General features: G+C 48.3%; 1 protein-coding gene across 2 annotated transcripts in view; it reads left to right on the plus strand.

Annotated features, from left to right (window-relative positions):
• The window catches only part of ADGRD2 (adhesion G protein-coupled receptor D2), a 68,880-nt gene that overhangs the window by 19,663 nt on the left and 34,760 nt on the right, over positions 1 to 14,457 (plus strand). For both annotated transcript variants that reach the window (XM_077835781.1, XM_077835779.1), the window contains 10 exons: positions 966 to 1,080; positions 3,316 to 3,421; positions 3,734 to 3,789; positions 5,829 to 5,955; positions 6,248 to 6,351; positions 7,107 to 7,209; positions 8,170 to 8,323; positions 9,131 to 9,264; positions 10,064 to 10,179; positions 13,221 to 13,341. In XM_077835781.1, the coding sequence (XP_077691907.1) occupies positions 966 to 1,080; positions 3,316 to 3,421; positions 3,734 to 3,789; positions 5,829 to 5,955; positions 6,248 to 6,351; positions 7,107 to 7,209; positions 8,170 to 8,323; positions 9,131 to 9,264; positions 10,064 to 10,179; positions 13,221 to 13,341 (1,136 nt within the window). The remainder of the gene's footprint in view (positions 1 to 965; positions 1,081 to 3,315; positions 3,422 to 3,733; positions 3,790 to 5,828; positions 5,956 to 6,247; positions 6,352 to 7,106; positions 7,210 to 8,169; positions 8,324 to 9,130; positions 9,265 to 10,063; positions 10,180 to 13,220; positions 13,342 to 14,457) is intronic.

A 14,457-nucleotide genomic window follows, 5' to 3' on the forward strand; every position in this document is an offset into this window, starting at 1 on the left:
CTGGGGGCTCACCATTGTCAGGCATGGCTGTGTGATAGGGAGTGTGACTGCTCGGAGCTGAGACCGACCCGCTTCTGGCACACAACTCACCCAACAGCCACATCCAGGTGAATGACTTTCAGTCACAACTTGGGGTTGGGTCAAAGCTGGTGGCAGAGCCATCCCTAGGGTACAGTGAATCGGGGAGACCACTCCGGGCCCCATGCTTTGGGGGACCCCGCGGGCCGGCGCGATTGGCCAGCGCGGTCGTTCCTGGAAGTGACGGGTTGGTCCCAGACGTGACTGATTCATCCCTTCTGCCCCGCGCCCCGTTAGGGTACAGCCCTGGCTGGTAGCACTGGCCTCATTGCCCATCTCCTAAGCCAGCCAGTTCCCTGGATACGAACTCTGCAGCAAGCACCAGAGACGGACCGTCCTTCGCCCCAGGCACAGTCGTCTCTCGTGAGGCAGTTGCTGGAGGGGAAATGGAAGCGGTGATAGAGATGTTATGCACGAGGATTTCTCTGGCATCATAAGGCCAGCTGAGACGTGGCCTGTCTCTCATAGGTCCGTGGCTGGCTCCCATCACCAGAGCGTCTGAGCTGTGCCCAGTCGTTAGTGACTTTGTCCTTGCCACAGCCCTGTGGGGGAGGGGTGTTCTGTGATTCCCATTGCACGGGATGGAACTAGGGACCATCACAGAGGTGAGACTCTGCCATTGTCTCGAAGTTTTGGGCTTGTTTGAAACTAAACCTCAAAGGGAGTTGCAAGGGGGTGAACCCAGAGGGTGTAACCCTGGACATGGCTGTTTGTCAGCCAAGGCCCCCTGTGCATCGACCTGGGTGAGTTTCTGTCAGCTCTGTCCGTGCCCCCGGGCTGGCCCACTCCAAAGGAGAGCGTTGGCGCCTACAGCAAGCCGAGCGGCGTTGTCAGGAGTACCGAGCAGAGGCTTTTTCGCTTCTCCCACTCCGTTGTCTCCTGTTCAGGTCTCCACAGAGTCACTGTGATCAACACGTGGTACGGCTACTCCTCCCTCCAGTGCTTCCTCGCGGGGAGCCGCACCGTGTTCCAGAATGGGGCCGCATCTGACGGAGGACGGAGGTGAGGGCGCGTTCGCCTGGTTGTTGCACTGCTTCCCCCTACCCCTGATAAACGGGGATGTGCCAGTCAGACCTGGCCAGGCCCCGGGAGTCCACGGCAGCATCAGTGCTTTGGGTGTCCTCCTGCTGCCGCAGCCACATGCAGCCACTAGTTCTGCACAGCAAATGTCTCCCAAGCCAGGGATAGACTCTGGTCCCAGAGCACATGGGCTTGCACTAGAGAGGGGAGCAGGCTAGTCCATTCTACGGTGGCTGGTAGCTAAGACTCTGCTGAGGGACCCAGAGGCGGTCCTCTCCTGGGCAGGGTTACCTGCGCAGTACGCCCGCTGCAGAAGGACATGGACGAGCCTGCGGAGAACTCCTCTCACTGGGATGAGTTAACAGCATCCAGAAAGAACTGGCCCAGTCCCCACCTCAGTTCGGTGGCTGAATTTGAAGCAGAGGTTCCTGGGGCTGGGGCAGCGCAGACACTGGAGGGGCACCAGGCTGGAAAGTGGCTTGAGCAAAGCACTCGCCGGCCGTGTGCCTGGCTGTTTTCCTGGGAGCTCTCTGAGCACTAGGTGGGGACAGCAGCCTGTCACCTCCAACAGGCAAGCTGTTCGCTAGTTTCCTGCCTTTTGCAGTTTTACTTATGCTGCTCCTTGGCTTGGGATGATTTAACCTGAAGCCTCATTTACATTAGCCATGGGGGAGGGGCTGCCTGGTTTTCGTTTGCCTGCTAACCCCCAATATGTTCTGTCCTAAAGATCTCTGTGCCTATGTCTGAACAGCTCGCCCTGAAGCAAAGGGCAGGTGGCTCTGATCACTCCAGTCCCAGGTGTCAGCCGGAATGGTCACTGCTTGATAAACAGAGACCCTGAGCTCCCCTTGCCTGGGCTGCCAGCCCAGCTGTGTCTCACATCACCTGGATATAACTGATCTATGGCACATGTCCCTGGGAGGTAGCCTGGAGTTAGGGTTTAGAAGAGGATCTGATATTAATATGAGCAAGAAAACCATCTACAGGTACTGTCAAGGTTCCTCCCCCACTCTGAACTCTAGGGTACAGATGTGGGGACCTGCATGAAAAACCTCCTAAGCTTATCTTTACCAGCTTAGGTCAAAACTTCCCCAAGGTACAAAATATTCCACCCGTTGTCCTTGGACTGGCCGCTACCACCATCAAATTAATACTGGTTATTGGGGAAGAGCTGTTTGGACGTGTCCTTCCCCCCAAAATACTTCCCAAAACCTTGCACCCCACTTCCTGGACAAGGTTTGGTAAAAAGCCTCACCAATTTGCCTAGGTGACTACAGACCCAGACCCTTGGATCTTAAGAACAATGAACAATCCTCCCAACACTTGCACCCCCCCTTTCCTGGGAAATGTTGGATAAAAAGCCTCACCAATTTGCATAGGTGACCACAGACCCAAACCCTTGGATCTGAGAACAATGAAAAAGCATTCAGTTCTTTAAAAGAAGACTTCTAATAAAAAATAGAAGTAAATAGAAATAAATCCCCCCTGTAAAATCAGGATGGTAGATATCTTACAGGGTAATTAGATTCAAAAACATAGAGAACCCCTCTAGGCAAAACCTTAAGTTACAAAAAAGATACACAGACAGAAATAGTTATTCTATTCAGCACAATTCTTTTCTCAGCCATTTAAAGAAATCATAATCTAACACATACCTAGCTAGATTACTTACTAAAAGTTCTAAGACTCCATTCCTGGTCTATCCCCGGCAAAGACCCAGCATACAGACAGACACAGACCCCTTGTTTCTCTCCCTCCTCCCAGCTTTTGAAAGTATCTTGTCTCCTCATTGGTCATTTTGGTCAGGTGCCAGTGAGGTTACCTTTAGCTTCTTAACCCTTTACAGGTGAGAGGAGCTTTCCCCTGGCCAGGAGGGATTTCAAAGGGGTTTACCCTTCCCTTTATATTTATGACAGGTACATTAGCTAAAGTACATCAACACATCATCATCAGCCGGGGCAGAAGGGCATCTTCCCCATGGGGGAGTCCATTATGGGTCCATTATGGAGAGGCAATGCCTTCTTGGAAGCTTTTGCATTGGTGACAGGATACTAGGCTAGATAAGCCATTGGCTGCCTTTGTTTCAGCAGTGGGGCCCCCGCCCTGGGATAATTGTTTCCTTGTCAGTGATCTTCCCAAAGATTTTATTCATCAGTTTAAGAAATGACCCCACTGCTCAGCTCTCCTGCTTGCTGTGAAGGTTCTCTCTGTCCCCAGGTATCTGAGCACACAGGTGGGCTCCGCCATTATTTCATCCGTTCTACGCAGCGACTACCAGGAGATCAGCACATCGGTACGCTATCGCCTGCAGCACCGCACCCAGGTACCCTGGGGCAATGCTCCTCCTGTCAGTGATGGAAGAAAGCAAGAGCAAACAAAGACTGCATTGCAGAGTCATAGCCCAGAGACAGGGACTGCATGGGAGGCTGAGCCGAGCTGTCTCCTAGGACTCAAATTCCCTTTGAATTTAAAATTTCCAAAGTTTGCCCCTGACTCATCTCAGACCCAAGACAGCTTCCGAGGGGAGGTGTGAGACTAGAAACCAAATGTGGGGAACAGGCCTGGGTTAGCGCATTGGTCAAGTTGCAGCGTGCCCTAGAGTGTCTGATCGCCTCTTCTCCGTCTCTGCCTGCAGGACCCGCCTGACAAGCTTGTGGAACCGATCTGCGCTTTCTGGAACTTCAGCATCAGGTGCCTTTTTCCAATTAAAACTCACAATTTCTGAGCTTCCCTCTTCCCCTCCCCCCCCCCAATAAAATAACCCGGTGGGTGAGTTCACTTCTCCCTGCAGAGATGGGGCAAAAACAGACCTGTCTTGCAAAGAAGATATGCGGGCACAGTGCTAACATTACTGTGGACAGCTCAGTGGTTCCTTACTGCTTAGTCCAAGCCTGTTTGAGCTCCCTCTACATTTAAAGGTGTCTCAATGGGAATACATTGGCCAAACTCGTAGTCCTCCCACTCTTCTCAAGGGGGTGGGACTGGAAGCCTCCTGGGTCACGTTCGTCTGATTTGTTTCCTAAACGCTCAGCAATGAACCCGCACAGCTCTTCCCCACTGCTGCTGTTGGGAAGTAACGAACTGTTGTTATGACCAATTTAAAAATGGAGAAACTGAGGCCCAGAGTCTGACTGATTTGGGCAAAGCCATCAACCCCGCAAGTGACATCGCTGGAACTGGGAGTTCCCCTCTCCCCATCCCACTTGCAGGCCAGGAGTGTACACTGCTTGTCGGGTCAGTGAAGGCGTGCTGGGGATTGGCATCTTTGGGGTAAGAGTTCAGGATGGTCAGGTCCTAAGCAAGACTGAAACACATGTCTACAGTCATCAAAAAACAGGGGCACTGGCTTTTCTGACTAACTTCACACCTCAGACAGCCAGGAATCAGCACGCCCAGCCCCCTCGATGCTCTAAATCCAGGGCAGATCCAGGAGGTGTGTGAATTACTCAGTAAACCCCGTTAGCCTGTGTGGTGCCCAGTTTGTGAGCTCAGTCTGCTCTCGTGCGTTTCTCGCACAGCTTATGCTGTACAGAACATGCTCACCGGGGGAGTGGCCTGGTGCAAACAGAGTTCTCCAAGCCCCCATTGCCTTTGTGACCAGGGATCCAGCGAGGATAGAGACGTGACACTGAGAGCACTGGCCCCTTGAAGCAAAATGGTTGACAACCCAACCTGTTGGTGAAGCAAGCCTTTAGCTAAATCGGTTTCTGTCCTCTGCCGCATTAGAAATCCCAGGTCTCTCTGTGCTCTGACATCCAGACCTGCTGCAGTTAAGTTCTCTCCTGGGATGATTTCCTTTGGAAAAGTTACTCACAAGCAAGTGACCTTTCATGGCGTATGAGAGACTAAAACATAAAGCTCTGGTTAATTACGGTTCCTGCCTGTGACAAAGACGGGCTGGGCTGAGAGTTATAGCACTGCAGGAATGCAGGGTGCAAACACTTCATAAATACTGCCTGGCACCGGGGTGTGTATTTTACTATACATCACTGGGGTGATGGCAGTGGGACAGTGAAGTTTTATGGATCTGTAATTAAATCATCTGAATGCAGAACCCTGCTTCCCCAAGCCATGTTCATGTCACAGGCTCAGTGTGTTGCGGCCGATGCACAGAACTGATTCGGTGGACATCGATGGGAGTTTTACCTTTCCTGGCAAACTGTGAACACAGCACACACGTTTGTGGATCCACTAAGTCCATGGACATGCGGGAGAGCTGGGTGGCTTGGGCCCTGTCTGGAGCAGGAATGTAGGATGTGTTTGGAAAAATTGTAATTAATATGGGTTCGTTTATATAGTTTGAAGCAGAATTTGTGCCTGGTGTAGACAGGGCAAGTCATGGTTATAAATATGTTAGCTGGTTGTGGGTGTCCTCATCTCCCCTCAGCAATACCCTGCTCAACAAACATGTTTCTAAACACCACTTGCACAGTGCACATGAGATGCAAAATCCTGCTTAAAACCATATGAGTTAACACGTATTCAAACACAGCCTATTTTTCCTCATCTAGACACAGCTTGTCTCCGTTCCTGCTGAATCTCTGAGGTATCCTGGCCAGCAGGGTGTTTGTATTGTGTGAAATCCGCTTCTTGAGCTATGTCCTCAATACCCCATCACTCCTCAACACAATTCTGCTTCCTCTGGGAATGTGAATTTCTCCTGGGAGCTTTGACTTTCCCTTGGGATGACTGATAATTTCCATGTACTTTTTCCTCTGTCTCCACGTTAGCCCAGACACCGGGGGAATGTGGTCCACTGTAGGCTGCTCCATCATAATGTCTCACCTGGAATCCACAGCCTGCTTCTGCAACCACACCACCAACTTTGCAGTGCTGTTGCAGGTGTATGAAGTGCAGGTAAATAAGCAAAATCTCATGAAATGGTTGGGCACACTCTGCAGGCATGAGTGTCTGACCATGGTGATGGGCACACTGCTGCAAACAGAAAAGGAATACTTGTGGCACCTTAGAGACTAACCAATTTATTTGAGCATAAGCTTTCGTAGCTCACGAAAGCTTATGCTCAAATAAATTGGTTAGTCTCTAAGGTGCCACAAGTCTTCCTTTTCTTTTTGCGAATACAGACTAACATGGCTGTTACTCTGAAACCTGCTGCAAACAGTACGTGTTTCTATCTGTTTTGGAACAGAGGAGCTCAGAAGAGGAGCTGACTCTGAAGACCCTGACGTTTATTGGATGTGGAGTTTCTTTCTGTGCCCTGATTGTTACATTCATTTTATTCCTGGCAGTCGGGTAAGAAGAACCTAGACATTTGTAGCATTCATTATAGATTGGTGTGTGTGTGTGTGGTATTTAATGCACATTAGGTACTGTTATGCAGCTGTAGCCATTTTGTTCCAGCGGGCTGTGTCTGTTCAAAAGCTGAGTGTAGGGGGAGCGGGTTTGTTGTTGCAGGCTTGCTCACCAGTGCTGGGTTTGTCTTTGTTTTTTAATGGGGTAGTCCAGAAGCACAGAGCTGTACACACAGGGTTGTTCCCAGGGGCTGGGGGCACACACCGACTGCTTGTCGTGGGTGTCACTGTGAGCGGAGGCTGCACACGCTGTTAGTGTACAGGTGCTCATGAATGCAAGGCTGCTGGAATTCATTGTTTAAAATATGACTGTAGAAAGATCACTGCTGCAACTGCTGTGAAAGGAAAAACCATTTCCACAAACCAACGGGGAGACAGATCACTGAGAAGATTTATAAGGAATAAAACCCGCAGTGCCTTGGGGGCCCTGACAGTGCCACTGACCAGGGCCCGTGGGCACCGAATAAGCCCTGAGTGGCAGAGTGCTGCCAAGAGCATCAAGTATTTTTCCTCTTTTCACCCATGCTTTCCACTCTCTTGGGAATTGCACCTCTGTGATGAGCAGCAGAGAGGTCAAAGGCCACACGGTGGAATCCATATGGTCTGACGAGTGGCTAGTAAGAAAATCGCACACAGCTGCCACCGAATCCAGCCATGCTTTTTAATGACCAAGGTTTTCCATTTCCCCTTCCTCAGCGTTCCTAAGAGCGAAAGAACAACCGTGCACAAGAATCTGATCTTTGCTTTAGCTGCAGCTGAAGGTCTGCTCATGTTTAGTGAATTGGCCAAAACCAACCAGGTAAGAAGGCTAGGAGGCATCTCATCTCACCCGGTAACAGATGCTGCCAGACTTCTTGTTTGCTATGACATTGTGGCTACAGCCCCTAAGACAAAAGACTAGTCTCGTTTATTAACGACTGCCTGTAATCTGTGTTGAGGAATAATCAGGATCACACTGCCCTTAGGAATATGCTTTGCACCATATGTAGGAACAGTCCATTCCCCACTCCTGGAACTATATTTATTTTTAACCCAGAGAATCCTGCGGGAAGAGTCTGCCATGTAAAGTGGCATAAAATACCAGCCTGTGATCACACCACCTGCTGTGACCTCATAGGTTAAGCAGGGACTGTACTGGTCAGTACTTGCAGGAGAGACTTCCAAGGAAAATCTGGATGCTGTAGGAAGTGGTGCTTTCCTCCCCAGGAATGCGCTGGACCAGTGTCCTAGCACTGGGGAGCATGGGGCTGCTAGAGGTGCTGGGCCCATTCTAAGCTACCTCAGTATCTTTTACTTCAGCTGGCTTCTTGAACTTAGTGACCTGGGCAATTACACCAGGGATGAGTTTGGCTCATCCTCTCTGCTTAAATTGTCCCAGTACTTTCAGTGAGCGACAGTGTTCTCCTTCCCTTCTGGTACACAGCATTGTTGTGAGTGTTCAAGGCCTGCCTTTGACCTAAGAGCTGGTTACGTTTCTATGGTGGGTGAAGTGATCCTTGTGGGTGTTTTTGGTAAATCAGTTTGTCAGGCACTTTGGGTGCAAGGTGCTCTGTAGCTCTCAGCTGGGCAAAGCACAGTCTGGATGTCCTTGTTTTATAGTTATATGAAATCGTCCTGGTATCATTTGTGTTTAAATGCCTGAATGGGCAAATATTCTGCAGCATGTTCAGGAGTCATTCCTCACTTTGCACTATGCAGAGTTTGGCAGAAGATTCCTGCCTCCACCTCACTGAACTGTCTGAAATTTCTCTTTCCCCAGGTACTGTGCTTTGCTGTCACAGCTTTCCTCCACCTCTTCTTCATGGCAGCCTTTTCTTGGATGCTGGTAGAAGGGCTTCTCCTGTGGAGCAAAGTGGTTGCCGTCAACATGAGTGAAGACAGGAGAATGAAGTTTTACTATGTGACTGGCTGGGGTAAATGGAAACCCATCTGTGTCTTACTCTCAGGAACATAGTGCATCAATTTCTCTCAGACTAAAAGTCCTCATAGAAAAGATTTCAGTGTAACTGATATCGAGTCAAAAGTCTGACGAGCTTGCATTCACCTGGGGGTTTATTGGGGACCAGCCTCACTCACCGATTCTCTCCCACCTTTAAATGTAAACTAGCGGATGCTGGAATTTTAGCCAAGTGTCTCGTTTATTTTGTAACCTTTTGTTTTATTAACACAAAGTATTTGCAGAGGAAGACTCTGCTGATTCACTGCTATCAGAGAGCGTCACTGAACAGGGCAGGTGGTTCTAGAAACCTGAAAATAGTTCTGGCTGGAAAGAAATGCATTTATTGGAATAAATGGATGAGGGCCGTGCGATTTATGTGACTATACTGGGGTTCAGGTAAGAGTGTCTGGTGTTTGTGTGACTATGCTGAGAGACAGACGCCAAATTCAGATAGTGGGTAGGATACGAGGCAACTTGGCAAAATAGTTGGCATTGTTTGTCTTTGATTGTACTGCTTGTTAGGAGTAAGTTGCTCATGTGTTGTGACACAGCTTTGGAATGTTTTATGAATGAGAGAATAAAGTGCGTAGGATATAAAATGTAGTCTTGTTACACAGCATGGGCCAGATTCCCAGCTAGTGTAAATCAGTGCAGCTCTGTTGGGGTCAATGTGGTTACACTGATTTAGGCCAGCTGGAGATATGGCCCTATATGTTTAAAACAACTAACCAGCTAATGGCAGATTTGGCATTTGTTGTCCTCAGTTTTCCTGTTTTTTCAGGCCTGCCAGTTGTTATTGTTGGTGTGACTCTGGCAACTTCATTTAACAAGTACGTGGCAGACCATCATTGCTGGCTGAACGTTCAGACCAATATCATCTGGGCGTTTGTTGGGCCAGTTCTCTTTGTTCTGATGGTAAGCGTCAAATCCTTTTGTATAATTCCAGATAGAAGCAATTTCTACTTTTCATTTTAGGAAAGCAGCACTGAGCTTTGTCAGCCAGAGCCAAAGGGATCAACGATCCTACACAAAGATCTTTTCTAATCTAGGAAGATGGTGGCGTTTATAGTGTCTGAGATTTATTCCCATTCTGGTCCAAACATCTCCCTGTACATGGGGTGAATTCCTGCCAAGTGCTCTTTAAATGACTAAAGCAATGTTTGCAGTTGTGCATGAAGCACTGTACAGTTAGATAGGCAGGTGTATTATTGTATTTGGAGGGAGTCCTATCATCTAATACCTCTGCAGAAGATACTAGTTACTATGCTGAGGTTACATTACAAAGATGGATAAGTAGATAGAGTATTGGCCACTGTCTGCCAGGATGCTGGACTCGATAGTCCAAAGGGCCAATTCAGCATGGTAAAATTTGTGTCCTTTTAATGACTCCACCATCATAGTACAACAAAGCAATGCTGGAGGAAGGTGAAATGTTCAAAGGTAACAGAGCCAGTAGACATCTAATAATGAACCTGTTGGACTGGGGTCTGTACAGAGACTTTTGCAAATATTACGCTTGTGCAAATCGAGCTCTGAGCTGTTTACTGGCCTCAAGAATCCCACAAGCTGATCATTCTACAAGATGATCATTCTACAAGATGCAAACTTAACTGCATGCAAGCCCCAGCAGAGATACCTGCCCCATTAGAGCTCATTTAAAAATTCAAAAGCCTGTTCTGGTGCACAAAGCTAGTGGCTCTTTTCTGACTTGAAGGTAAATAGCTTCGTGCTGTTCCGGGTGGTGATGGTCACAGTGTCCAGTGCACGGAAGAGGTCAAAGATGCTGACCCCCAGCAGCGGCCTGGAGAAACAGATTGGAATCCAGATATGGTGAGTCAGGGGAGCAGTTGACTTCCATGCCTATGGTTGCATTGAGTTGTGCTTGGATATCATTGTGAAGTCTTTATTGGGCTTGGATAGAGTTCTGTCCCTGAAGGATCTGGCGTATGGCCACATGCTGTGAGTAACAGCAGTTTCTAAAGGCAGGAACGCTATCCAGATTTTTCTCCTCCAGAGTAATTATGCATTTCATCTGTATAGTATTTCAGAAGCAGTACAACAATCTATGGTCAGCAATCTATGCTCTGATGAATGGGACACCAGGAAGTAGGACCAACACTGTCATACCTGGGTGCCTACACTTAGGCTCTTAAATCCACATTTAGGCTCCAAAATCAAAGTGACTCAGGTGGGGAGCACCCGCAGTTCCCATTGAAATCAAAGGGTAAGAACATAAGAGTGGTCATACCGGGTCACGACAATGGTCCATCTAGCCCAGTATCTTGCCTTCCAACAGTGGCTAGTGCCAGATGCTTCAGAGGGAATGAACAGAACAGAGCAATTCTCAAGTGATCCATCGCCTGTTGTCCAGTCCCAGCTTCTGGCAGTCAGATGTTTAGGGACACACAGAGCATGGGGGTTGAATCCCTGACTGTCTTGCCTAATAGCCATTGACGGACCTCTGAATTTGTCTAATTGTTTTTGAACCCACTTGTACTTTTGGCCTTCATAATATCCCCTGGCAATGAGTTCCACAAGTTGACTGTGTATTGGGTGAAGAAGTACTTCCTTATGTTTGTTTTAAACTTGCTGTCTTAATTTTATTGGGTGACCCCTGGTTCTTATGTTATGTGAAGGTGTAAATAACACTTCCTGATTCATTTTCTCCACACCATTCATTTTATTGTACTTTATGGTATGCCTGGCTGCTAGCATCAGAGATGCATCCTGGGAACAACGGGTTGGATTGTAAATTGTTGACTTCAACAGGGTTAAATTCTAATTGACGCCAGTGCCAGCAGAACTGAGCCCCGTGTTCCTTAAGCAAGTTCTTCTACCAGTGCTGCCAGACTGGTTCAGCTGCTGGAACATAAACACCTTATCAAACCTTAATCCAGGCAGTCATGGTAGCTCTGTCTGGGATGCCCAAGGAGTCTAAGGGCATTAGACATCCAATTTTATGGGATTTGGGCATCTTCCTCGAGCATTTTTGACTCTCCCAGCATCTTTTTCTTTGGGTTTTAAACATTTCTCACCCCTGAAGCTTAGCAGATGAAGAAGATTCCCCACCAGATTCTAGCACTTTGATGGTAGGTCCAGTTTGAAGTCCTGAAGTCATGTGTTTCAGTCACATCCATCATTCAGCATTTGAATTCACTGTTATTCTGCAGATATTTACCACAGAAACAAAGTTCCTTCCAGCCATTTGGGTCTTAATGGATTTCAATGAGATTTATGTGATATCTTATTTTGCTGATGGATGAAACTTGAAAGCTTTGAGGTTCAGTTTGGTACCCAAAAATTAGGAAGGGAAATCAGACTGGGGCAGGAGTGAAACTGGCCTGCCTTTGCTCTTGCAAACTCCTCCTGGTTTCTCCTGGGTGCCCTGTAATCTGTCTGTCAGTCCTCAGGAGCACAAAATTTATATGGGCACAGTCAGCAGCCACGGCTGTTCTGTTCATGAGTTGTGTGCACTGCATAAACCCTATGGAACACCAGAAACTTGGACTGGCAGGGAAGAAGGTACTGTGGTTAAAAAAACTGGACTGAGATTTGGGAGATCTGGTTTCTGTTTAGCTCCTCCACAGTCCTCCTGAGTGAGTTTGGGCACGTCACTTTCTTGCTCTGTGCCTCAGTTTCCCCATATGTTAAATAGGGATAATACAGGGGAATTGTTAAGATAAATCCCTAAGGACTTAGGGGAGGGCTCTCAAATACTATAGCACTAAGTCCATATAAGTGCCTGTCTGGAGAGTTGGCTTTGGTTTTGGTGACATGCATGGGGAAGGATATGGAACATGGATTCCAGTAATCAGTTAATTCAAAGAGATTTTAAAAACTGCTGTTCAAGCTGTTACTTTATCACTCCTTATGAATCTTTATTGTTGTTTGCCGGCGCCAGTCACCATTGCTAGACACACATTGTTCCTCTAGTTGCCTAAATAATTTTTACTAAATTTACAGAAGCACAGAGATAGGGTGGTGTTGGAGGGCAGGATGACACACACATGCTAATAAAACAAATACAGAAGCCCTCTTGGCAATGGCGAGCAGGGGGAGATTGGCTGCTTTCTTGTGTCTAATGATGTCAAAGAGTTCCCTTATAGCTCACTTGTAATTATAAATACAGAACAGGGGTGGCTGATCGGGGGTTGGGAGATAAAGCATGCGGCATTTTTCCTCTGGCTTTCTGGGGTGGCTACATTATGTTTTCAAAGCATTTCACAACCTCTTCTCCTGGCCCCTCCCTCTTGCCATGTCAGATCGCTGCACACAGCTTAGCTACTGGGGGGAGCCATTTGTGCTGCCTTGCAGAAGGCAATTCCCTGCCCCTGCCCCGGAGGACAGCCTAATGCTCCAGGGGAGGAGATCTCTGTAGTGCACAGGGTGTCCCCACAGCAGCGAAATGGAAGAATCTAAACATCAGAGCATCAGCCAATGTCCCCTCAAACTAAGGTGTCTTTCCAGAGCTGTTGTCTGTCACATTGCCTTTAACCGCAGAAAGGCCCAGCAATAAGATCAAAGCGAAAAGCTGTTTTATTTTGCAGGACAAGGGCAAAACCCTCTAGTCATGCCCCGAGGTGAAGCCAGGGAGAGAGCAAGACTGGATGCTGGAGAGGGCTTTGCTCCCAGGTCCCTGGCGGGAGCTGCAGCCTACCGGAGAAAATAGCAGGGAGTACTGTGACCCAAGGATGCCTGCAGAGCAGGATGGAGATGCAGCCAGAGAAGTGGTAGATGGATGCTGCTAAGAGGCAGGGCAGGGACGGGACTGGCAGAGCCTCTGCTTCACCTGCTCTCCTATGTTTCCCCCATTCCCAAATGAGGGAGATTTGCCATGAGCTCAAGTCACTTTGAGTTTCTTTTTCTAACAGGGCCATGGCCAAGCCCATCTTGGTGCTGCTGCCAGTCCTGGGCCTGACGTGGGTGTGTGGGGTCCTGGTTCACCTCAGCATCATCTGGGCTCATGTCTTCATTGTGCTGAACTCCCTCCAGGTAAGGCCCCACCCAGGTGACTGGGAAGCTTGGAGCACCAAGGGTTTTCAGAGTCAGAGCCCCCTGGCTGAGGTTACTAGCGTCTGTCAGGCACTGAATGAACGACCGGGCTTCTCCAGTCCCGTCTAAGAACTGGCATGCTGTGGGTGAGGGGGCATGAGAAGGCACCATGGGGAATGGACACTCTCCAGCAAGAAAAAGCCTAAGGAACTTAGTCCCTTGGTAAGCAAGATTAAAACTCTCAGTAGGTCTCCTCAGGGTTCTGTCTCAGCGCAGTGTAGGTAAAGACACCATCAGAGAGCAAAGGAATCTCCCTTTCTGAGTGGAGACAGACACCCCAATGTCCTGAGGGTCCTGGGCTCGGCGGGTGGGGGTTAAAATGAAATGTGGTTAGTGGCATAAATTTCCAGCTGATGATTCTTTTGCAGTGTCTTGACACTAGAAATACATGAATGGGGCTTGCAGCTGGGAGGTGTGTGCATACCCCCAGAGCACATTGCTGCAGCATGAAGCAGTTCTGAACAGACAGCTGGGAACCGAGGCCATTGCCCTGTTACCGGGGGCACGGGGACTCAGTTGGTGCAGTGAGCAGCAGATTTCTTGCAGAAGGCAGAAACCCACCCGCACGCTGGCTGGTGCAATGCCTTTTGCTTCCTAATATCTCACCCACCCCACATAGAGTTCTTTTGTTTCGGGCTGTTTCAGTTCTGTTCTCTCCAGGTTCTTACACCATGCTTATCACCAGAGTATTCGAGTTCTGGTAAAACACACAAAAGCCTGGTGGTTAATTGCATTTTGATAAAATCTTGAACTGGAGTTGAACAAAGTTTTATATTCCTTGCTGCACTTAATTGTATTATTCCAAACCAACAGCTTTACCTATTTATTTACCTGGTGTGACTCACACAATTTAACTAAAAAGGGGCCGATCCATGGCTCTCAGTGCCTTTGCCGTATGGTGCATTAAATTACAATCAGAGTACCCATCTCCATTGACCTGTTCTATGCATTTGAACCACAGTCATCAGAAAACCTGCAGAAGGAGGACTAAGTCATTATTAAGGCCTAATTTTCAAACCAGGTATGTGGATTTGGGAGCACACTTTTTCATCCATA

This window comes from Eretmochelys imbricata, chromosome 16 (genome assembly GCF_965152235.1).
Source record: "Eretmochelys imbricata isolate rEreImb1 chromosome 16, rEreImb1.hap1, whole genome shotgun sequence".
Classification (NCBI taxonomy): domain Eukaryota; kingdom Metazoa; phylum Chordata; order Testudines; family Cheloniidae; genus Eretmochelys; species Eretmochelys imbricata.